This window comes from Centroberyx gerrardi, chromosome 1 (assembly GCF_048128805.1).
Source record: "Centroberyx gerrardi isolate f3 chromosome 1, fCenGer3.hap1.cur.20231027, whole genome shotgun sequence".
In the NCBI taxonomy this organism is placed as follows: domain Eukaryota; kingdom Metazoa; phylum Chordata; class Actinopteri; order Beryciformes; family Berycidae; genus Centroberyx; species Centroberyx gerrardi.
In genome coordinates this window covers 15,658,304-15,682,640 of record NC_135997.1, presented here as the reverse complement: position 1 = coordinate 15,682,640, position 24,337 = coordinate 15,658,304, and the positions used below count along the sequence as shown (strand labels likewise).

The window sequence follows — 24,337 nt, the reverse complement described above, 5'->3', positions numbered from 1 at the left end:
ATAGCCTTCTAGGACAACTTAATGAGATGTAGAAGGGCAGGACATGGATGTTCTGACCAGAAAGGAGCTAACAAGTCAACAGCAGACACTAACCAGAAGTACAGGTTGCACAAACCTTCCTTTTGGGCAGACCTTGTTGTCAGGGCCGAGCTGTGAGAGGACAAAGTGTGGGCCTTTGGCACTGTCTGCATCAAACACATCCATGCTGGCTTCCTCCTTGGGCACAGACTTAGGACCGGGCCTCTGGCGAGGGGTGCGCTTGCGGGACTTTCGCGGCACCTCTGTGTTGTCGTTATAGGAGCTGGAACTGATGATGCTGAAGTTGGAGACAGAGTCATCCATCCAGATGCTGTTGCTCTGCTCTGAGTCCAGGGGAGCCTCGTCCTGGCAGGACATGCGGCTGTCGTCAAACAGGTCCTCAGGTGGTGGAGAGATGTTCAGTACAGTGCGGCGCTTAGAGGGCGTCATCTGGTGATGCTGCTGGACCTCCTGGGATGTTGCCCCTCTTCCTCCTCCTATCTCACTGCCAGCCCTGCAGTTCCCGGCACTCCCGCTGTTGCCATTCCCACCCTCCGCCCCGACAACCTCTGGCAGCACTCTGCTGCTCCTGGTGTCCTCCGGGTCGACGGCGCTGCTGTGAGCCGAGTTCTGGTCATCGGCCGAAGTAGTGGAATGCATGTTGGAGCTGGAAGAGGTGGGAAAAGCACTGCGGGGGCCTCCCACGGTCATAGAAGAGGAGACGGTGGTGGCATCTACAGTGCAGACAATTGGACAGTAAATAAAGGCGTCTCAACCAGCATCGGCTAGCAGTCCCATTTAAGCAGCGGAATTTGTCCATGATTGTTTACTTTTCATTTTTTGTTAAATATTTCTTTGGTAATCCAATTAAAAGTTCCACTTTTTTACTGCATCGTGTGTGTGTGTGTGTGTGTGTGTGTGTATGTGTGAGTGTGTGAGAGATGCATGTATGAGGATTTGAAAATGTACATGATGTACAGTATAGTATAGGTGTGACTAAAAAAAGGGGCCAAAATGTTTGCCAAGACATGAACAGTCTCCATTAATAATTAATTTTTTGAGGTTACTCTGAATAAATACTTCCAAATAAATGAATAACATGCAACTGAAAAAAAAAATCCAATTATTGAGGAAATGTATGATTAATAGTAGCATTTTGTTGATTTTCAACTGATTGGTTACACAAGTAGCTAATGAAGAGGGAAGTTCAAAACAGTTTTTATGTGTGTAAGATGATGCATGCCAATTGGATCTTTTTTGCTATACAGGTTCAAATTATTTAGTTGGGACTGAACGTAGCCACAGAGACAAAATAAACAAGCTTCTGACCTATGAAGCAGAGAACTGCAGACCATTTTATATGCAGACACTCCCTGCTTCAGAGGGAACTTCCTGGAATAAAAACGAGACAGCGAATGAGCAATAAGAGCTGAACATTAAAATTTATTCAGATTTTTGTAAAAAGAATAAAACAGGGGATTTTATTTGTGAAAATGGAACTGTTGCTCAAGTTCTCTCCCTGTTGTTCCAGCATGCTGACACAATTTCAAAAGCATTCAAACAGTTATCATGAACTGGATGCAGAGTGGAAGTGTGATTAAGTGGCAGATTGTAAAAGGAGTTAGATTGCTGTTGACATTCTGGATTGTTTGGTGACTCATTAGTTTGCAAAACAGACAGTCAGAGAGAAAAAGAGGCACAGCAAATGTCCTGATACTAACATTAGTGATTATATGAAGTTACTGAATCACTTAAAGGAGACTGTCTGCTGGGAATTAGATAGAATTTATTGTGTAAGCATAGCTATTAACTATGTACAGGAATAAAGTAGGATTGGCTATAGAAAAAAACAAGTTAAACTAAACAAGTTAGTATTAAGGTCCAACACACTCATTTTATAGTGACTCTGTCAGTTTATTATAACTCCAAAGAGTTTATATACACACAATGACAATGTACTGCATTGTATATTTCCGCTCTATTGTGTTCCAGTTACATAGGCTTGCTGCATGAAAGCCCAAATGATATCCATGTTATAGGCTGTGGTGGATATGAAACGATTATATATAGGTTGCATGTCCAATAAATTTGGGATGGACAAATGACTGAGAATAGGTGAGGCAATGGAAAGACTAGTCTGATGGGCAAGGATGTTTTAAGTACAACACTATGATTATTCTTGTGGAAATCCTTGAAATTGCAAAAAATCCCTCTGCAGAGAAAATGACCAAAATCAAGATAATTTCTCGTAAGGAGACATTTGTAGTAAACAACAGAATACAGACAAGCACAATGCGGGAGTGATGGATCAGGTGCACAAAGGTGGCTGCCTCCTGGTTTGACATCATTCTACTTTTTCCATACTAGCTCCACAGAGCGAAGTGTCAGAATGTCAACATCCCTTATCTCCAGTTCAGAAATGCTTGGTGCACGTTACACATCGGCCTGGGCCAGAATCCAGAATCAATCCCAGAGGGAACTGTATTTATGCACCTGATCCACTGAAACACTGACTGAATCAAAACTCTGGTAACACGTCCACTAAAGACCCCTCATGCAGATCCCTCAGAGTGTGAACTAGTTCCATTTTCACAGTTCATGAGTGTCTTACAGAATGAAACCAAAATTAAATAAACACTGCAATGGTTTTTAAATGCAGACGCTACAGTTTTATCAATAAAAATACTTTTATTTAAAATGAATGAATACATATTTGCTTTCTTAAGAAATATGAGCTTGTAAATTCAATTGTCACATACACAACCAAGGTATCTACGCCTGCTAAAAATGGAACCACAGTGAATAATTTGCAGCCACTTTGAGCTCCTTTCTTCCAGACAGTAAAGTTTGTAAGATTTTAGAAACTGACATATCTCTAATATGTTATTGTGAATCTCAATGGATTAACAAACTAAGCTCCTCAATTAAAACCCTATTATCACAGAACACCACATCGGCTTATAACTGCTTTCAAATTGTATTGTCTAAGTCGGACAAAAAGCGGTTTGAAGATTGTGAATGTGTCTCCCAGGGGAATGGAGTTAATCCCAGTTGTAAAATTTGTGTGTAGTGAGGTTGTTTAGCCAGCGGATGATCAGGTAGTTAGCAACAATCTCAGTTACAATATGCCCAAACAAACACTCACAGTGGTTGCACTTTCCTAAAAAATGTACAATGGTAAAACAAAGAACTAGAAACAATAAAAACAAATGTCTTATAGAGATGTACGGTGCTCGGTTCCTGATTTAAAGCCCAAAAAAGTATTCTAGAGACCACTGCAGATTGGCATATTTGCTTCAGTAAATAATCCTATAGGTGTGTTGTGTACATTTGAAACAGCTGTTGTTTTTATGCTATTATGTTATGTTCTCTCCAGAGGAGAAAGAGGATATCTATTTTTCTCTCAGTGAAAGACATGGCAGGCCACTAACGAAAATAACAATACCCATAATAAAGCAAGGACAGCAGAGGGAAATCGAAATAAAATACGTTTGGCTGGCATTCTGGAGCAGCAGTGTTATAGACAAGAGCAACTCTTTCTTTCCCTTTGCCAAGGTCCCACTAGCCGTCTAGTCTAAACATGCAGGGACAGTCGTACAGAAGAAAAAACAGATCTTATAGAGCAGAAAACCCAGAGAAGAGAAGAGAAAGGGCTGCATCTGACCACAGGAAAGTCCATTTATAAAAGATGCATGTTAAACACCTCTTCACTCCATATTGTTATGATATGATCATGTGTGGTGTATTACATTCACAACGTCTGCATCACAATATGGACAAAAAATTGTGAATATCATTATTTAATACAATATTCAAGATGCTTATACTCAAGCCTTTAGTAATCTTGTTTCCATTATTTGTGAGAAACTGTTGCTAAATTTTGGACCGATAAGAATGAAGCAGCACAGTTGTGCACTGAACCCAACTTCAATATGCAATGCTAGGTAAAACTGCTTAAAATGTTCTTAATTCATATGTTAATTCTTACAATTACATTATCTTACATTATCCTTAAGGCCTTCAAAAGTCATTGGATAATGTTCAGCAAGCCATTACTGAGTTATAATAAGAAATAAAAATGGTGAAATCATTTTCATACACTTGAAATCCCTTAACACCTCCCTGACATGGCTCTCCTATCCATGTTTAAATATTAGGGGCCTAGAACTTTCCAACAATTATGAAACTCTGAAAACACTAGAAGTCACTTTAGACCCAGAGAGACCATACGGTTTACCAAGAGACAGGTGTGTACAGGCGAGCTAAGAAGGGAAAGGTCAATGTCAGCGAGAGGAAACAGTTTTTTATTTCAATACCCAGAAATCATGTAACGTGATGTCAGTAAACCGCACACAGCACACTCATACCAATCCGACCGCTCTGTGATCGCTTTGTTCCAGAAATACCAAAGAGGCGAGAGAGGCAAAGTATCTAACAGTGGTGAGTCCAGCTTTCTCTGGACAGAGCGCACGCTCAAAATATAATATCCAAATATAGATAAATAATATAAAGCAGAGTGTAGAACAGGACATGGAAACAGTAATATGATCTAGCAATGTTACCCATTGCAGTGTAGAAATGCAGGTGCCAAGTGCTGGTGACGCTTCAAATCTCCCACCTGCAGTGCGCCACTGAAGCGCCACATTAGAAGCGTCCTATGGTGTGTGTCAACTGTTGCATCAAGTGTGTTCAGGCCTTTACCCACTTAAAAGTTAATTCAGATTCTTCAACAGCTTTTGGAACGACCCTACATAAACTCTAGTCTAATACTCCTTTTCCCTATTCTGTTTCCGAAAAGGCTGGGAAGTAAGAAAGAAGATTGAGCTCAGGCAACATCAGTGATAATTCATGCTTACATTAGATGTTCAAACAACAAGAAAACAATTGGCTTTATCAATGAAAACAAAAAGAAAAAAGGGAGAGCAAATAAACAAAGTAAAAGAAACATGAAGATGTCCTGTAATTTTATAGAGGATATATCTGCAGCCCTATTAAAAATATCTGAAGTTAACCTACAGCTATGTTGCATTAACATTACAGATAGCAAGGGACTGCACAAAGGATTCAGGGCTTAAAATGCAAAAGCATTTAAAAAATGCAAAGCAAAGGAAATAAATTACAGACTGGGGAAATGCAGGGTGTAAGTGCACATATATTTGAAATGATCAGTGTAGCACACCAGCGTTATGGCAGCATCCTAGCAGCATCAACAACAGGCAGATGGTGGCTAAATTAATGGTAAAATTACATCCAGCATTCACTAGTGCAGCCTGACTCAGTTAACAGTAGCAGAAGCTGCTACAGCGAAAAGCTCAGAGACAACAGTTGTGCAAGCATATGATGTCATATGATGAGCATGCGATGTCATGTGGGGAAGAAATATATATCAGCAGTCCACCAAACAGGGTTTTTCCTGCATTGGGAAATTTTTGGCAGTTACCAAGCCCTTTTGCTTTGGCACCACACAGAAAAAATGAGGAACTGTAAAACAAACACCACTTCCAGTCATTTGACTTTTGATGCAATGCACCACATCACCATCAGAGGGTGCGTGTTCGTAACACAACTCGGTAATTCGCTAAGCAGAAGAAGCAACACCAGATATCTTATTGGTTGTGTAGGAGGGACTTCTAACTTCACTTTGTTGCTCGATTTAGCAACTTTTCTGACTGTGACTATATTTATCAAAAGCAACTAGCAACATAGCTACTTTTTCAGACTATCGGGAAAAATGTTAATATGTTGACGCCCAAAGCATTTGGCAACAACTTCAGGGTGTCTGCAAGTCCTAAAAAAAAAAGTCTTAAAATGTCTTCGTTTTGATTACCGATATTCAAGCCTGAAAAGTCCTTGAATACTGTTAAATGTGGCCTTTAAGTCTTCAATTCAGTTTAGGAGGTCATAAAAATGTCTCTTGTCTCTCTAGTTTCTTGGTGCGCTGTTTTCCTAGTGAGAAATCTTGCAGTTGTGTAAACAATAGTGTAACGTTTTTTTTTTTGTTTTTTTTTTCGTTTTCATGGTCATTTCAGTGGCCAAATTTCATACTGGCATTTAAAAAGGTCTGGAAAGGACTTAGATTTACCTTGATAAAACTTGCAAACACCCTGAAATTGGCATGGCTGATGCCACTAATATGCAAATTAGCATGATGTCATCTGGCCGTCAGGACATGAGCACTGCCAAAGACCCATTTTAAAACAGGAAAAACCCTGAAAGTAGTAGGTAAAACTTGAGTGCCGCGACAAAATCTAACTGTTCTGCTGAACACTGCAACTAAAAGTAAAGTCATCAACAACATCACTGAGAAGTCTGTTGAAAGCAAATCTTTTCGAAACACAAAAGAAAGCCTGATTGTGACCATTTGAAATTGAAAAATGAAGTTTACAAAAAAGCAAAAAGAGGAGGAATAGCCAGATGAGGTTATAGCCAGTTTTCAGTGAAACTTAAAGTTCCAGGTAAACTCAAATATACTTCACCTTCCTGTTGCTACAGCCAATATGTCCCACCTGGTCAGAGGACTGCAAATGGCTGTAATGCGGCACTGATGTCCACAGGCAACAGACTTCTGGATCTACTGAAACTCACTCTAAAGCCTGGGCGCTTCAATAAGGGGCAGAGCAAAAACAGCTCAAGTGAAGTACATTCTGAACTCCCAAGTTGTTTCAAATTTGACCAGGAACAAAGCTTTTCTTTTTTTAACTATTCCTTTGAAGACCATTCTCAGGAGTAGGTTGGGACTAAAGGAAAGTAATATTTTGTTAATAAACATTCAGACTTACAGTTGCACACATACAGGATTCACTGATGGCATCTGTACATTTTATATGCAAGCTGAATTCTGTAAATGATTGGCCTCTTATGATATTTAGTTTAAATTTTAAGTAGCTTTGGCAGTAAAATTAGAGGTAGAAAACAATAATGCTTAACTGTTAACCATCTTGAATGCTTTGAGCACTTGAGAAAAACACCATATAAATGATATGCATTGAAATGTTAGCAGTCAATCATTCATAAATTTGGACTAAATGCATTGTTTTTGTGAGCAGTGCCAAAATGGCTGCGGACTCTTGCATTTTAATAGATTTAATCATTTCAGTAACAAACAATCAAAATTGTGCCAAATTACATTGTGGAACAGGAGGCTGGTATTGTTCCCCTTGACTGGATTTAATAAAGTGTTTGGCTTTACTGTAGTTTGCTTTCCAAGAAAAAAGTGAAGCCAAATAAGGGATCATACCCATGCAGTGTGCACTGGGGGTTATTTTCCCAAGTACAGTAAACATGGTGAGATTCCTTATACTCCAACTGAGAGGCACAATGTTCCCAGCTAGGAAATGGGAGCCGTGCTTCATTATGAGAAAAGTATAGCCCTAAAGCTCATAACATAGTGCAGGGTATCCAGTTCTAGAGCTGGGACCTAGAGACTCAAAGTCTATAGGCGAACAGACGTCCTGATGGGAGCAAAGGCTGAGATTTTTTGAGTGCTTTGAAGAGATAAAGATGATCCTTCTAATATACTACAAACCTGTATGTCTTGTGTGGTGTATGTACTGTACACTCATCATGTTTTGTCCTCTCGCACAGTCGTGGTGTCAGCATAAAACCAGGCAATACTTTTCTACTGCTCATTTTTAGTGAAACCCCTAACTTTAGCATAGCTGGTTAAAAAACTGATTAAATCACTGTCAAATCATGATACATACAACAAAATGTTATCTGAGGTGCACCAGACCAAAGTTAAAGGAACAGCACTGCTCTCCCACAGAGGTAAGGATCAGTTTTCAGAGATGTGACTGACCCTTACAGTGCGTCCACACTGCGAGCAACGTGATCAACAAGTCACCGGAAGTCCAGTGATTTCCTATAGAGCTGAGGAAACCAGGGAAACTCAGCTGATGTGTGGACGGTCAACAAGCTTGTCAACCGAGAAAACTGGCCACGGCTTTTGAACTTTTCAGTCATCGGCCATCAAAAGCCAATCAGATTTCCGCACTTCTTTGTTTCCCTACTGATGCGATTCCGCCTGGCAAGTGAAAAATGGCCGAAAAGTTGATGACAGCCATTCAAAGCTTCCCGATTCTCGTTTATTTGAAAGACGTCAGGAAAAAACGGCTGAAAAACAGTTGCACCCATCGTAGGAGTCGATGGCTGGCTTTGAAGAAATTGTACTCATTTTGTTCATCAAAACGATGCAACTTTATGAACGGTGAAACATGAAACATGACTTGCCAGTTCAAAACTTGGTAGCTGCAGGAGACCACAACAAAGATGCAATCGGAGCCTCTTGCACCGCCCACAATTAGTCAGAGCAGAGCGACCCATCAAACAAGTTGCTCGCAGTGTGTACAGGCAGTTACGGACAGCTGGCGTGTACAGGGGCTGCCCTTGGGAGAGGGCAGTAAGGCCTCATTACTCCACTCTTCAGCAGCCTCTTGGTTTTACATGTGAGGGCCACACTGTGTGTATAGCAAAGGGCTGCCTGGCTTCCCTTCTGCATGCAGGTGTGTATCTACAGGTACAGATTGATTATTTTACCCTTAGTGGGGCTGGTGGGTCGGTTTTGGGGGGGGTGGGGCATGACCAGCACTGCTCACTGTTACCCTGGAAGGGGGAAGGGGGAGGGGAAGGGGGGGGGGGGGGGGGGGTGAGGAGGAGGAGCTTACCTGATGCAAGAGCAGCTGAGGGGGGAGGCCCGGCTTCTCCGCCGCTCTTCTGACTCATGGCTGCCGCGTTCTGCTGAGTGGAGGACGGCAACTGCAGCTCTCTGGGAAGAAGGTCATACACTGATTCTGTGGAAATGGGAAGGAGAGGCATGGGGGTTTGAAAAGGAATGATGAGGTTGAGGTTGACTTATTGATGGTTTTCATCAGCTATCAGCTTGGTAAAATGAGAAACATGATGTGTCAGCAGGGGGTTAATAACAAAGCTGTTGCAGAGCAAGTCAACATGAAAACGGTGTGGTTCACCACAGTTTTCAGTTGTGTTTTCCTGAGAAATATCTTTGTCCAATTTAATTTGATTTTATTGTTTTAATTGCTGTGTTTGGTTATAGTCAAATTATATTACAAGAGCAATTTCACACCACGATCTGCATGGAATTGTAAAAACAGACTGGTGACCCTGGACAAAGCCTGAGCATCATCCTGCCTGGCCATGAATCTGGAAAGTGACAAACACCCACTATATAGAATTATGTGAAGGATAATTTCAGCCTCAGTCCAGATGCCGAACATGTTTCCACTTCATTCCTACAGCCAAACACTGCCACTCCGGCACGTGTGCCAGACACCAGACACACTGGTGTCCTCCCTCTCCAAGATGGCAGCATTCATTTAAAGAAAAAAAAGCACAATGCCCTCCAGATACGTTTAGGTTGCTGATGAGAAATTCTTTAAAGTTGGGAATAAATGACCTTGATGATCATCATCATCATCACTTGTCATTCCTCCATTCAAATGGACCATCTATACTGGTTAAAACTATAACAATCTGCTGCTGCAGCATAGCATTGTGGTCCATGACCCTGTATAGATTGGTGACGTCCTTGTTTACCCTTGAAACCTTCCTGAAACAAAGACGTGGAAACAACATCCAAGCTAGATCTTCTCTTCATGGATTACGTCAGTATCTGCCTGTGGACATCCTCGGGATCGTCCATTTCACTAAACATGGCAACTCTAAGCTCTAAATACACCTTAGGGAGGACAAAACTACTGTATATAGAAAAATAGCACAGAATAACGACACTACGCAGGTGAAGGCAAAAGTCCTGGCATGCCAAATAAACAGCAGATCTCATTACAGAATAGGGAGCAGGATCATACAAAAGCCTTTCTCTCCCCCCTCTCTGCCTCCCCTCGGGGCCAACGGGACATGGGGAGGGGGAGAAAGCCTTAGGTCAACAACATGACAACACTTTTACTAGCAGCCCGATTCATCATCCAAATATTATGGTATGAACTTACAGCGGCCATTACAGTCGCCTGACTCTCTTCTCTGCCAACTGCCAGCTTTAATTACTTGCAGCTGAGTCCCAGGGTTTGGAGTGTGTATCGGATACTTAACCCTCCCATTGTTACCACTGGCTGTGTACAATAGACAAACCTGGGACACACTGAAACCAGCCCATGGCTCTTCAGTCCCAAAGCCCTCCAGTCTCTTACTGCTCGGTTTGGAAGAGCAGCGAACTCTGGTTCCCAGAAAGGGAGCTTAAATCTGGACTCAGCAAACTCTTATACCTCCTACTGTATCACACACACACACACACACACACACACACACACACACACACACACACACACACAGGATCCTAGTGTGGTTTTGTTGGTTATTTGCTAAGCCCTCCAAAGAAACTCACAAACACACATGCAGTCGTGCACACATACCCCCCCCCCCCCCCCACACACACACACAAAAACAGAAAAAAAAAAGAAAAACTGCTTCTCTGTCCCCTCATCTCCACTTAAACTCCACAGTCTTCTTGGGGCTGACTGACTGGCTGCACATGCAGGAACATGTGCTCTGACTGAGCAGCCTTTCCAGTAAACAGATTGCCAACCGCACAGACAGAAAATATGTACTCTTCTCTCAGAGCGCTGGTCTCGAATCACTGGCTGGCCTGTTCAAAGTGTTTCCACAGTCCCAGGACTTTATAAAGAGTGAAAATTCTTATTTTGCTGCATATGTGTATCCTCATTGGCAGACAGAGTGCAATTCTTTATTTACACGTTACAAAACACAGTCCCTTTCACGCAGGGGAAAATAAAAATATGGTCAACATCGTTAGCTGGGAAATTAAACACACTGACTCACATACCATGTGACGCTTTGGTTTTAACAGACTTAAGGCTGTAGTCGTGTTTTGCAGACCACTGAGGAAAACGTTTGATTTTTTTGTCCTTCTAAGATCATCTGAACGAGACATTAAAGCCTAACCAAGAATATTCACACTGATAGACATTGAGCTCATATTGGTACTTGTGATCAGGTCTATTAATGCCCTCAGTAAATGTGGACAAAAGTTAACTGAACTGAAAAGTTGTCATCCTTATCAATTGTGTTCCCAGATTCAGAGTCAGTCTCCAATCTCATGTAAATGTAAACAGGATAAAAAAACAAACCAGCCACACGTACAATCTAAGCTCTATGTTGGAAATCCTAATTAAAGTTAAGTATTTTTAGAGCCCACAGTTAAATATCCTTGCTCTCCATACCCTGACCATACCTCGTGTTACGTTTATATGGTAAGCAGGCAGACTAAAGGTGAAAAAAGAAAGCACTCACCATGTGAATGGCAGGACTTACACTCCCATTCATTTCCCTCACATTCCTGCTGCTTGCTCTTACTAGCCCTGGCACCTGGGGCGTGGCACTGCTTTTTGGCTGAGTGACTGTTAACTCCCCTTCTGTCCCCCTCCTCCACTCCACCTCCCTCTCTCCCTCTTCTGTCTTGTTTACTGTGCTAGTAGACCCTTTTCTGTACTTCAACTTGCTCAACAGGTTAGTGGTATTGTCATGAGGAAGGCTGTCAAGCTGCAATGAAGCCAGTGAGAAAAGTATCTATGTTGAAAAGTTAAGGCTGGAGAGATGCACAGCGGGGGAATATTGTACTTGGTGGAACGCTGCTGAGCAAAAAGGGACGGGGATTAAGATTAATCTTAAACTCACCTAGATGGTACATTTGATGAGTATTCCAAGCAGAGAAAAAATCCATTGAAAAGGGCTGGCACCTGCAGCAAACCATGTACAACAACGCTGAAATGTTTACAGCCAAGCCTACATGAAGGCTGCCAGGGACTCCATAGCAACACGGATCAGGGGACCACTCACTGAGAGAGTGTGCTCCTCTCATGAGATAATGTGGAGAAAATGAGAAAAAAAATAGTATTATCCCAACTCAAATGAAGAAGTGGGCATTTCCATTGCAGCGTATTTCATCAACTGTTACAACACTGTGGCAGAATACTCTTTGTAATTCACACCAAACAAAGAGTTCAATCTTTTCTCACTCAGTGTCATCTGCTACTCTTTACAGATATCAACATCTGTTGCAAAATGTGTGTGCTCATGAGTCTTTTGGCCTATTCAAATCAGATTTTGTCTAGGCTGAGCCTAGAGGGAGCATGTATCATTTTACAAATCCACAAACTGCATAATAATATGATTACTATTGGAGGAATATTGGTCACATACAGCTTTTATCTTGATATTTAAGACCCACTGCAGAGACAACATTTTCAGTGATTAATGCTGAATGACTAGGTAATGGTGACTCGGATGTGTTTAAAGTAAAAACCAACCTACAATAGTAACCATTATTAGTGTTAGTATTCATTGCATCAAGCCAGCCATTGCATGCAGGAAGGAGCATGATGCCATCCATGTATTTGACAAAATGTTTGCCTGGTGAGGTAACTAATAAGAATTGCCACACTCCCAGAGGAGAAGATTTGTGAAATCACCATTAGGGTGCAGTTGTGATGCTTCCAGCTAGTGTTAATAGAAAATGTCCTGTGTCTGTGACTTTTGGCTAGCCTTGACAACGAAGACGAATGAGTACCACCCCCCACCTCACACCCAAAGACACACCACTTTGCTCTCTCCAGGAAAACAGGGTGGCGGGAGGGAGGTTGGAGAGACCGACTCTAGAGTCAGGGATTGAGAATGATCACTGATTATCCACATGTTGAAAACTGGTTTGTTTTCAGAGCTCAGTTGGCTTGCTTGATATCAGTGTCACCGTATGGTAAGCCACCCTCTTTGCATACTGATCTGCCTGTTGTCCAAACAGACTGCTTTGGCCGGTGACACCTTCACCAGCATACTTGAAACAGTGAATCCATTGCTGGAGTGTAAACAAAAAGAGAGCTTAAGTATACAGTACTGAAAGAAAGACTGCCAAGAGATTCATGTATATTCCATGACGCTTATTTTCTAATTGCTATGGGCCTTGGTTACGTGGAAGGCCTATCAGCCAATTTACACTGGACCTGGTCCAAGCTCCTCATCAAAGCATTTCAGTCTACCATTCGGTGTGCAGGAAAACAAGAAAGAGTTGTTTTTGAAGTATGAAATTTAGGCCAAGAACAAATAAGGAGTTGAAGCTTCCTTCCCTTCAAAAATAAGTGTTCATAATGGCTATGGTCAGAAATTCTCTGGACTTTAACCTAAGCCATCCCCAAGTGGCAAGGAGAGAGCAGTAGCTTTCACCTTTGTCAGCAATGCAGAAATCTCCAGTTTAGGATGTAGAGACCAATGGGATGGCATCCCTACATCCCCACTGTATTTTAGGGTTCTGACACTGTACTGTAACAATGGTGCTCATTAAAAAAAAGTCTCACCCCGTTATATTCTGCCTCCACAGTTGTTTGAAAAGTGAAAGTCAGCCAGGCTTTGGATCAGGCTAAGGGCAGTCACTTGTGTCACACAAGGCTCGGGGTTTGTGGCATGCAGCTCTTTCAGTCCAGCTAATCCCAAAGTGACCAGGGACCACCTCCAGGCATCAGATTACTTGACTTGCTTTCAACAAACACCCACCACTATCCTGACTTTACAAAACAGCCCACTGGGCCTCCTGTCAGGGCCAAACCACCCAGCTACAACAAGTCACTGCTAAAAAACGAAATCTGTGCATCATGAGAAGCGTTATTCACTATCCTCACAGTGGCGTTCCTTCTCATTCTCAGCGTGAATCAATGTTAATGTATTTCACAAGTAGTCAGACAGAATTAAATGAAAGTACAGGGCAAATGTGTGTTGAATGCTGGCTGAGTGTTGCTCTACAATATGCGGGTGTAGACATTTTCCAGAGTGTTTACCAGCGGATTCAAAAAGGAGAAGGAACAGACACTGGGCTTAACATGAAAGCGAGACCTCAGAAAGCAGTGGAATTCAAACTATTTACACAGGACAACACACACACACACGCATGCTCTCTCTCACTCACATGCACACACATAGCTCATACACCAAAAAAGAGCCATGCTTACACAGACACTGGAATGTGCCAGCCTCCTATGCAAAACCTCCAAAGAAATCAGGTAATGTCTGTCTATCTGGTAGGAGGAGAACACCACACACACACACACACACACACACACACACACACACACACGCACACAACAAATATTAACAACCTATTAGAACAGGAAAATGGCAAAACTGCTCAACAATGAGTTTAGTGTGCCCATTGCTCGCCAGCTTGCATGAAAACCATGCTGAGGCAACAGGAAAGCCTGTGGCAACGCAACACGCACATATTCACCAACAGTATGACATCACCAAGCTACTGCCACGCCAACCACATTCAGTCCGAACCTCTCAAGCACCTGGAAACACAGCAAAACTGAATTTATAAGCCACTGCCAGTCTGCAAATTATCTTATAAGACGATAATAAGGTGAAAAATGTCCATGCAGGTGATTATTAGATGGAAAATGGTTTGTGGTTGAAGACACGTCAATGTCAGTCGTATGCAAACAGAAAACTGGGAAGGTCCCCAAACTCATTACCCAATAACTCATGAAATACAGAGTCGGACGTCATCTTTCAGCAGGCGAGGGGAAGAGACTCCAGTCGTCCATCTACAGTACAAAGCCCAGTGGAGTTATTACTAGCCAACATGATTTAAAAATAGCTTGTCGCGTCACAGAACTCCAAATTTGGAAACCTTGTGGATTTGCTCTTGATTTTTGATGCAAGCTGTTGACTCTAGTGATAAGAACGTGGGAATAAACAGATAAAATAGTTGGCATTAGGTCAACATTTAGCTTACACTGGCTTACTCGGTTTGAGTCTTGAGGCTCTCATACATTAACAGTAGCACAACAGTGAGTAAGTACGCCTAGAAACCTAATGCCTGCATTTTGTAAACTGAAAAGCCCTTTCAAAACAATCACTGCCTGAAACCAAAGGGCAGCAGAAACAGCAAGTCTGCGAAGGCCTGGCAGCAAAGCCAAAATCCCAACTCTGTGCATTTGAGCCTATACATATCACACAGCCTGTCTATCATCATTCCCAGCTTGATTCTCATGAAGACCTGCAGTTGCCCAGATTTCTGTTGATTTGTCCTCCGGCCTCACCTCTCGGAGCCGGACTGAGACCACACCTTCAGTCTATTAATCACTTAAGAGGATTTGGTGTACAATCTAATTAAGGATTTGGAATGTCTACTGATTAATTAGGCAAAACCACAGCAGAATGTGAATGTGAATCAGGTGGTCAACAACCAGCCAACACCTCTACTACAGTACATGCACTGCTAGCCTGGCCTTTGTCAGATTGTTTTACTGAAAAAGGGGTAAACAATGATAAAGAACAGGCCATCCTGACGTCACTACTGGTATATTTGGTTCAGGCTCATGGTCTTTGTCACATCTAATACTCTCCTGCTGTCTTTCTTGTCACATTCTACGCCTTGCTGTCTGGTCAAGTGAAAATGTCCTCCAATATAGGCCTATCTATGAGGATCAATGTGGTCTTGTAGAGCTACTTTGATCCACTAATGGGAAGAAAGATGGATTCATATCAGAGTACAAAGCTTTAAGATAAACATGTAGAGTCAAATTTCTATTCAAGCAGGTTCAGGCTTGTTCAGAAAGTGGGAGAAGAAGAAGACCGTCATATCTGCTGATGACGTTCTCCCAGCTCATCAAACCTCCCTCTTAGCCAATCTCTGATACGTTCAGTAGTGAACTATGAGAGATGACAAAATAATACTAAAACTAACATTTATAATACTGCTGCTACTACTAATAAGAATATGTTTCAAGATGTTTTAAAAAGGCATAAAGACAATCAAAAAGCTCCTAAAGTATCTGGACATTTTAAAGTTGAACAGTGTTTTTAGCTGAGAATATGTGGAGGTAGTTAGAGTCCAAAATTTATGGAGAAAATTAAGAAATAAAAATTAACAGTAGAAATAACAGTGGGAATTGATAAGAATAATTAATAACAGCAATTATCCGTTTCTCTTTTCAAAAGCAGTTACAAAGTGCTTGACTTCACTGAAGGCCACAAAATAACAATGGCAGAATAATGAAAAAGGGACATAACTGACAGCAAAAACAAAACAAAAACACAATTACATAAAAGTCTGTACAGGTATATTTAAAGCGAGACTGATTTTACACGCTTGATCTCCTCAGGCCGGTCATTCCAAAGCCTAGGGGCCCTGGTGGTAAGAGTGACCTTTGATTTTAACCTCTAGTTTGGCAGGACAAGCTTGCCCCAGGACAACCTTATATAGGGTTAAAAGGTTTATGATGCAGTCAGGAGCTAAGCAGACCGAGCTGTGCCTTAAAAGTAGGTAAAAAAAAAAAATCTTAAATGGTTTCATAACCTACCTGTAGTTTTTATTACAAGTATGGAATGACCTAGGTTTTGCAATACATTATCTAGGGAAAGTGTAACTGCTCTAGTAGGCTGAGACATCACTTTTGAGATGACTGGCATGAGCTTTCATGCGATGGTGGCACTTCTGCTTTCCTCTCAGAGCGAGAGCAGCATTCCAGCGGTCTGATAATCTGTCATCCTTTCTCTCTGCCCCGACCCTAACTGGCATGTCGTGCTCTCTCGCTATCCAAGCCCTTAACTCAAGTGTAAGTTCAATAAAGACAGTTTGAAAGAATACCAACAATGACAGGATGCAGGGGGAAATGGGACAATCCAATGCGGCTATTCATTCCTCCCCTGCCAGTCTGCCTAGGAAGCCACGGATGACTCAGGAAAAAGAAATGAAAACACAGGAAATTGAGGCAGTGCAACCATTAGGCTGCAGGGTGATCGAATGTTTGTCTCCTATATGCCAAAGATACTCAGCATTTCTGAAGATCTTGAAATACCTCTCTGTACAAGCCCCTGTGAGGAAATCTTGTGTAAGGCAGAAACAAGTCAATGAAGACAGCTTCATCCCCTTCACTCATAAATCTGGATCAGGCCTTTGAAACCAGAGTGTAAGGATTGTCTGCAAACATCCAAGGCAAGAGGGGAAAAAACAACCTGAGGGCAGATATCATGTGCTCATGATTGACAGACAACATTCATTAGCTACGAATCTTAGTGGGGTAGTGGGACAGAAATGAAATCGGAATAAGGAGCCTTGCTCTTTGACGCGGAACCTGCAGTGTGTGTGAGCTTATCCTGACACCCAAACCGCTGCTTCTCATCTGCCAGTGGAAAGAGTCCTGGGAGCCAAGATTTACGCCTCTTAATATTTAATGTCTTTGCTCACAGACATCGTGCTCTGGAGAGAAGCACACGGGGTGGGGATGTTAGATCTTGCAGGTGCTTTGGGCTTTTCACAGAAAGGTGTCATAAAGCATTCACCAGCCGATAGGGAGCAGAGAGGCAAAGCGTGAGGCGTCATGCCCTCTCCCACTCCCTGTCTCACACCTGTATGACTAGGCAGATGGTTTTCCTGCGATGATGAAAACCTGAAATTACCACCTTAAGTAGGCCATCCAATGCACCGGCAGCTACTACTAATGCCACTATGCCTTCTGCATGAACCTAGTGAACTAAAGCAGAGGCTGACCTTTAAAATGCATAAATACCCAGGCTAACTTTATGCACATAATATAACTTATGGCACAGGATAAAACACAAAATGGAATAGATAGAACAAAAAGCTGCTGAAACTATATCTGTGAAGTTTAAAGCAACCAATGCTCGCACAGAACAATGTGTTGTTTTTAAATCATTACCAAGGTAACAGAGTGCACCTACAGACTGTTCCCAAACTGTTCCTAAAACAGAGGGTCTGAATAAGGCCATTTGTAATCAGTCACATAAAAACCCTGTCGACTGCATGTTTGTTAAGCCACAGTTTGGCACTGACAAAAACTAACTCACCATCATAATGAGCGCCGAAATACAATTTGCAGCAGTGATACAAGGAAAACATCAAGGAGCAACAATTTTGGTATTAGAGGAAATACTAACATTTAGAGGAAAAATGTGTAAAATCACTGGTGTTATATGGAGACAGCACAACAGACAACAACAATTGGCAAGACATCTACATCTACATCTACATGTAGAGCCTGAGGAACACACTAACTAGGTAAGACAGATGATTAAAAGAAAAATCATAAATAAGAGACCTTTAAAATGCAACTAATAATCCAAGATTGCACCACTAATGAGAAAAATCACATTCAATGCGTGTGTCAGTGTCAGATTCAGTTGCTAGGGCTTCTAGAGGTTAAACCACTCATGCATAGATTTGCCCTGGCCAAAACAAAGTCACAAGTGTGCAGTAAATACTGGAGGAGGTGATATTTTGACCAGGGACTGATTAGTCTTTTTACTGAGGTTTGGTTAGTGTTAACCATTAACCAAAGTGAGTTTTTAAAGGAAGTTATGGAAGCAAACTGATACCACTTTTGGAAACTTTCCTGCCCAGGTTAAAGCAATATTTCGCATCAGAGTAACATTTGCATTTTTAGCACATAGGGTATACAATGAGTTCAAGAACAGTCAACCCTCAACACTGGTTGCTGCAGCAATGTATAGCCAGAACCTGCATTCAGGCTTTTTATTTGATTGACTCTTGTTATTGATAAGTGCAAAAAGAAAAAAATATTCCTCTTCAAAAGCATGATAGACAACATATTTTAATATGCATGCATATTATCATGAGCTCACAAACAACCAAGCCTACCACTAAAATAACTAATATTAACATCACATATACAGTACATGCATTAGAAGTATGACTTTTTGGACTGTGTTTTAAAAGTTACAGATATGTAGAACAAACAATGCAAGTGGTTGACTATTCATGAACTCATATGGTAGTATCTATGCAAAAATGGGAAATTGTTCCTTTAAAATGAAAGATTGCTTTCACTCATAAGAAAAATCAGTAAAGTACATGTAATTGTTTTTGACATGGAGGTTTAAGTGGAGAGGATAGTTAGTGGGCACTTTTATTAGTGTATATAAGTAAATGTATGCACCTGACAATAGTGTTCATTGACAACTTCAGGCATAGAAAACTGATTCAAGAAGGGACACAAAATGTAGCGACCAGTACAATGTCGAGCACGGTAATATTATTACAAGCTTGCTTCTTCTCAAAAGTTAAAAACTTTGATTAGAAAGACAACCCTGTTTTGTGATACAAGCATGATCCAGCCCGTTCTGATTAGTCAATGGTGGAGATGTAATGGCTGCGCATGACTAAATATTGAAAGTGCAAGTAGCATAACTAAGGGGTTGCAGTTGAACAGTTGAAGACCATGAACAGAATGTTCAGAATGACTCCAAATGCTCTGTATCACAAAACAGGTTTTTTGAACCTCTACCTCTATGAAACTTTCAATGACATTTTTACACGTTCCTCTTAGGTCATTGCTTCAACACTATGAGCATGATCATTCTCATTAGGCAAGCAGGAAAACTGCTTCTATTGCCAATTTTGACATTGATTAAACAATAATTACAAAAGCAGCGTGACTTGTTGCATGCGTGTGATTGCATGCATATTTATGTTTACAGAATATTATAAAAACATATCCACATTTCAGGTTTTCATAGCCATATTTCAATTTTTTATACCACAGGAGGAAACAGACACTGCCATTTCACTATCTTCAGGGTTGTAACCCCTAGGCAACTCTACACATGTATGGCAAACATGGCCTATTATAACCTATGTGGACAGTTGTTTGAGATGCAAACAGTCATCCTGGCCAAGACCTCCCTAAATTAAACACAGGCAAGTGAACAATGATTTCATATAGGTGTAACATTGAAAAAAACACAGCTCTGAAGCAGATTTCTGGGTAAAAGCAGCATTAGTTTGTCAATGTTCAAGACAAAATAACAATAAAGTTTCATATTCACCCCTGTATACTACAGATTTGAGGTAGGAGTCCATCTGTTGATGTGTTTATGCTAGAAAAGACACTAACCTATTTCAAAAGCACATCATGTACTCTACACAGGCCCTCAAACCTTTTTCAGACTGCTTGTCGTGAAACCTGATGAATTCTCCTGTTTTCCCTCCGCGGTCTTTTTTCTTTCATCATCAGAAATCTACGAGCTTTCAAGGCAATCAAGTATTTTTAAGCACATGCCGCTAAGTTTGCTTAACATAGCAGAGTCAATATTAATAGAGTGCTATTTAAGCCCAGGTTTACACACAGAGCAGCCAGATGGTTAATGATTGACTGGGCTTTGGTGGGTGTCAATATAAAAAAACCTAAACTATGTGGAGATCTGTGGTCTCACAATTTTTAACCAAGCTAATAAAGCTGACGGGAAAGCCATCACATTCTGTACCTTTGATGTAGCCTAAACCTGGTGGGAAGACGTCTTGTGACAGCCGAACACACATCACCCCACAGCCCTTAAAAGGATATGGCAACCACAAAAGGTAGTATGAGTAGTATTGTTATGAGTGTCGCTGTTATGTACATTTCCTTGACGTGCTGGAAATGTGCCTTCCTCAGTACGTTTAAGCCAAATAAACTAACTTTCTGAGAAATAACTCACAAAATAATCCACCCCATGCCCTGAAAGAAGACAATTCAACTGGTCTGCCACAGTCCATGATAACTGGCTGGCTGTGGTCAGTGTCCTGACAGATTCTGTCAAAACTATAAGTTCAACTAGTATTGGGTGCATAAAAGAAAAATACAAGCATTGTTCACTTTTTGGCACAATTCCTTCAAAACCACAGCTCATGTCCTTTGTATTACATTGTGGTGTACTACTTGTCTGTACTGAGCATTTGAGGGATATGAAAGGGATTCTCCTTTTTAACCAAAAGGGCTATCCCACAGACTACAGAGGCAAGATGGAAAAAACAATTTCACCTCTTACACAGCCACAACAAATTACACTGGCATAGTGGGTGACAACTCCACAATAGTGTGATTAGTAAGGAAACAAGGTAGGCTATAGGTTAGACCAATGGCAATTTTGAGGAATTGGTAAATTTACACCACTGCTCAAGATAGGCCTAATTGGTTGTGCTTACACAATCTGCTTTATAAGATAAATAAAAATGTAAGCAACAGATACCTACTGAGCTGCAGGTATGCACATATTCATCCACATCATCAGTTGTGTTCACTATGTAAATTCATTAATTATGTATTTTGCATAATCAATGCATCATTTTATACTGAACATGACTGCGGCAAGCCCAATCTCAAATGTATGTAGGAGAATGCAAAAAAACCCCAGAGCATCCAAAGTATGGGAATACTGCACACAGAAGCCCAATAACATGGTGCTTCGCTGTGCAAAGTTGCAACAGCAAACTGTAGGATTAACTGACCTGCACAGAAAGCTGAACAGAAGGAGGTCTGACCCTGCTGTTAGTTGCTTATTTTCGTGGTCCTAATCTCAAAGACATGTTGGTCCACTCTGACTCGCCACCTCTCACTGAGACCCCACAGCGCAAACTTGCCCCGATTCCACACGGCAACTACAGATGCGATGCCTGTGCTCAATGTCACAGCACTCATAAATATACTTATTTTACACATCCTCATTCGGGTTCCAAAATCCAGATCAAAGGGGTCATTTCGTGCTCTACCCAGGGAGTCATCTATATGATTACATGCCCCTGTGGAAAAGCATGTGTGGGGAAAACTAAGAGAGAACTGAAAACTCTTATAGCAGAACATCATAGTACAATCAGACATAGAAACTCATCCACAATAGCATAGTAATAGTTGCTCCACAATTAATTGATGATGACGACAATATGCTTATCTCACGATTCGATACATGATATGGGGTTCACGATTCAATACAACCACGGTACGATGTTATAAATAAAAGTTCAAAGTCAACAATGTGTGACTGTGCAGAATCATGTTTATTTCTGAGCCACAAATCTTTCTAGCGGCGGCATTGGCTTGCAAGAATGTAAACAATTTAAAAATGTCATTACAAAGAGCAGATAATATCATTTCAGTGGAGAGTTTGTGAAATTGTGACAGTGTATTTTAGATTTAGATTAATCACTAAATTGACAGAAAAACAAAATTACGAACATCCCTGCTCGTATGTCTCCCTTTGAGCAGAAAACATTTTTGTCAAGCTCATAAAAGTGTGATATGTCTGGGTCATTGTGCAGGCTAAACGTAATCATGCTCAAGTTTGTGGACCCCTTGACGTTTTCAGTCAAAACAGATATAATTCTGTGTTTTTTCCAACATAGCTGATATCAGTCCCTCTCAAAGGTATTGTATGATGTAGGAAAATGAGCCTATTGTTCAAGAAAAAATGAATGAGTACTTTCCCATTACTAATGTTATGGTCAGTTTCAGTGGACTTCCTCCAGTTTACCCAGTGGAACTAGAAAAGACAAATTCCACTGAAAATGACACTTTTTGAGACTGAGTTTCCCAGAATTACATTAGGTAACATAAAACAGATTTAAAAACAGCCAAAGGGGCAGCCATGGTGGCACTCTACCATTAGAATCTGATTGGCCACCCTTGGTGCCACCCCAAATTTTCTTGTATGTCATTGGCTGTTGAACTCTGATGGACACATTGAAACTGCCTGAAATGTAAAATTACATTAAGTGACCAAGGCACTTAAGTGCTGAGGAGTGTGACAGGTTTCTTTTTTTTGTAGATATTTCAGTCAAGTCATAGTCTGTTTTTCACCTAAATAACCACACTATGTTTATGAATTATGTGACACACAACTGATTAAAAACAAGCAAACTATATTGTACTATAGTTCATTTTTAACCTCGTTTTTATGCCCCCCCCCCATAGGGGTGGCCACCTGGCCCTCCATTTAAAAAGTCCACCACTGTTAAAAACAACGCTTGTTATTCTACCTGAGGTTCTTGTGGCTCCCATGCTGATGACGACATTGTCTATGTCAATGAGCTCACTAGCGCCACCTGCAGGGACACCCGATAACACTACTGAGGACTTGAGGGGGCGGAGGGGGGACACTGATAACCCATGGCCTAGTAAAACAAATCCACCGACAATAGTCGGCACTGCTTTTCAGCTCGCAGAGGAAAGTAAACTGGTCGGACTGGTGTCTGTCCCACTGCTGAGGGCTTTGAGACAGCACCGACCTCACACTGCTCTTACCAGGAAACAAAACGAAGCGCTCGATTCAAAGTTGAAGGAGGACACATACATCCAGAGAAATACACTCAAAACTTCGCACAGACAAATATTAGTAAGCGTGTGACAGGAGACAACTGGGATGAACTGGGATGACACCGAGGGGCTGAGCGTCACATGCACACGCACAACACGCATGCATGAACAGCAATCTACGCAAGCACAAACGTAACAAATTCACAAACTAAAAAAACAACAGAGGAACAACGTAAACAAGAGCATCAAACACAGCAGGTCGTCAAACAGAAGTATTAGGCCTACCTTTTGAATACAAGGATCTGGGAGAATTCAGGTCGAGGTCCCCGCTGAAAAGGGATATAAAGTCAGAGGGCATCGCAATGCCTCAGAGTGGGAAATCGGACACCTCACTGATATACAGCGTGACGTCGCTGAGCGAGATTATTATCTGACTGACTGTCAAAACGTTTTAATTTCAGTCTAAACAACTGCGATTACAAACTAGACACATTCGTTAATAATGAATTACCGTCTATAACGTCACTTGGCGCTGTAAATCTCCCCCCGTCCGCCTACGACGCATGTTTGGGAGCAGACTGCCAAGCAGCTCACACGAGGAGCCACGCCCACATACGTGACGCAATACGTAAAATCGACGCGTGTATAATAATAATATTAATATTAATATAGAATAATGATGTAATAATAATTATTATTATATAATAATACTAATACTAATATTTGTATTGAACCTTTCTTAAAAAACTTACAAAGTTAAATAAATTCAAAATAACAGTAAAATAAAGGTGCAAAACAATTAACAGTTTGTTATAAGCAGTAACTGCTGGCTTCACTGAGGCCCATCCAGCAGAACAGAAATTGCACAAGGCTATGTAACACATCATAACAATACAAATTTACTTATAAATAATAACTCCCTCTACAGCTCTTATCAAAACAGAGTTACCAGGTGCTTACCAGATGAATAAAAATGTAAGTAATAAATAAAAATATGAAAAATAAAGAATTGTACTTAATATTATATTTTACTTTACATTTTACCTTTTAGACATTTAGCTGGTGCTTTTTTTTCAGCTAATGCACTGGATATGATGCAACTGTCCCTTAGATGTTAGAAGAAAAGGCGGTGGGTGAGAACAGGTATCCCACAGCCACAGGCCCATGACACCTACTGAAAGCTCTGCAGGTAATTTTGGGGTCCCAGAATCGCCCCCCTCTCTGGCCAC

The 24,337-nt window shown here is 41.2% G+C and overlaps 1 protein-coding gene across 5 annotated transcripts in view; it reads right to left on the bottom strand.

Moving 5' to 3' along the window:
- The window catches only part of nfat5b (nuclear factor of activated T cells 5b), a 40,911-nt gene extending 17,262 nt beyond the window's left edge, over positions 1-23,649 (bottom strand). For 2 of the 5 annotated variants that reach the window (XM_071910013.2, XM_071910014.2), the window contains exons 1-3: positions 23,394-23,649; positions 8,682-8,807; positions 116-752 (exon numbers count right to left, since the gene is read on the bottom strand). In XM_071910013.2, coding sequence (XP_071766114.2) covers positions 116-752; positions 8,682-8,807; positions 23,394-23,466 — 836 coding nt within the window. In that variant the 5' untranslated portion in view covers positions 23,467-23,649. Of the gene's footprint in view, positions 1-115; positions 753-1,347; positions 1,413-6,494; positions 6,595-8,681; positions 8,808-11,322; positions 11,451-23,393 lie in introns of those variants that run through there. The other 3 variants (XM_071910015.2, XM_071910017.2, XM_071910016.2) reach the window with 3 other exon arrangements.
- Between the last annotated feature and the right edge of the window lie 688 nt (positions 23,650-24,337).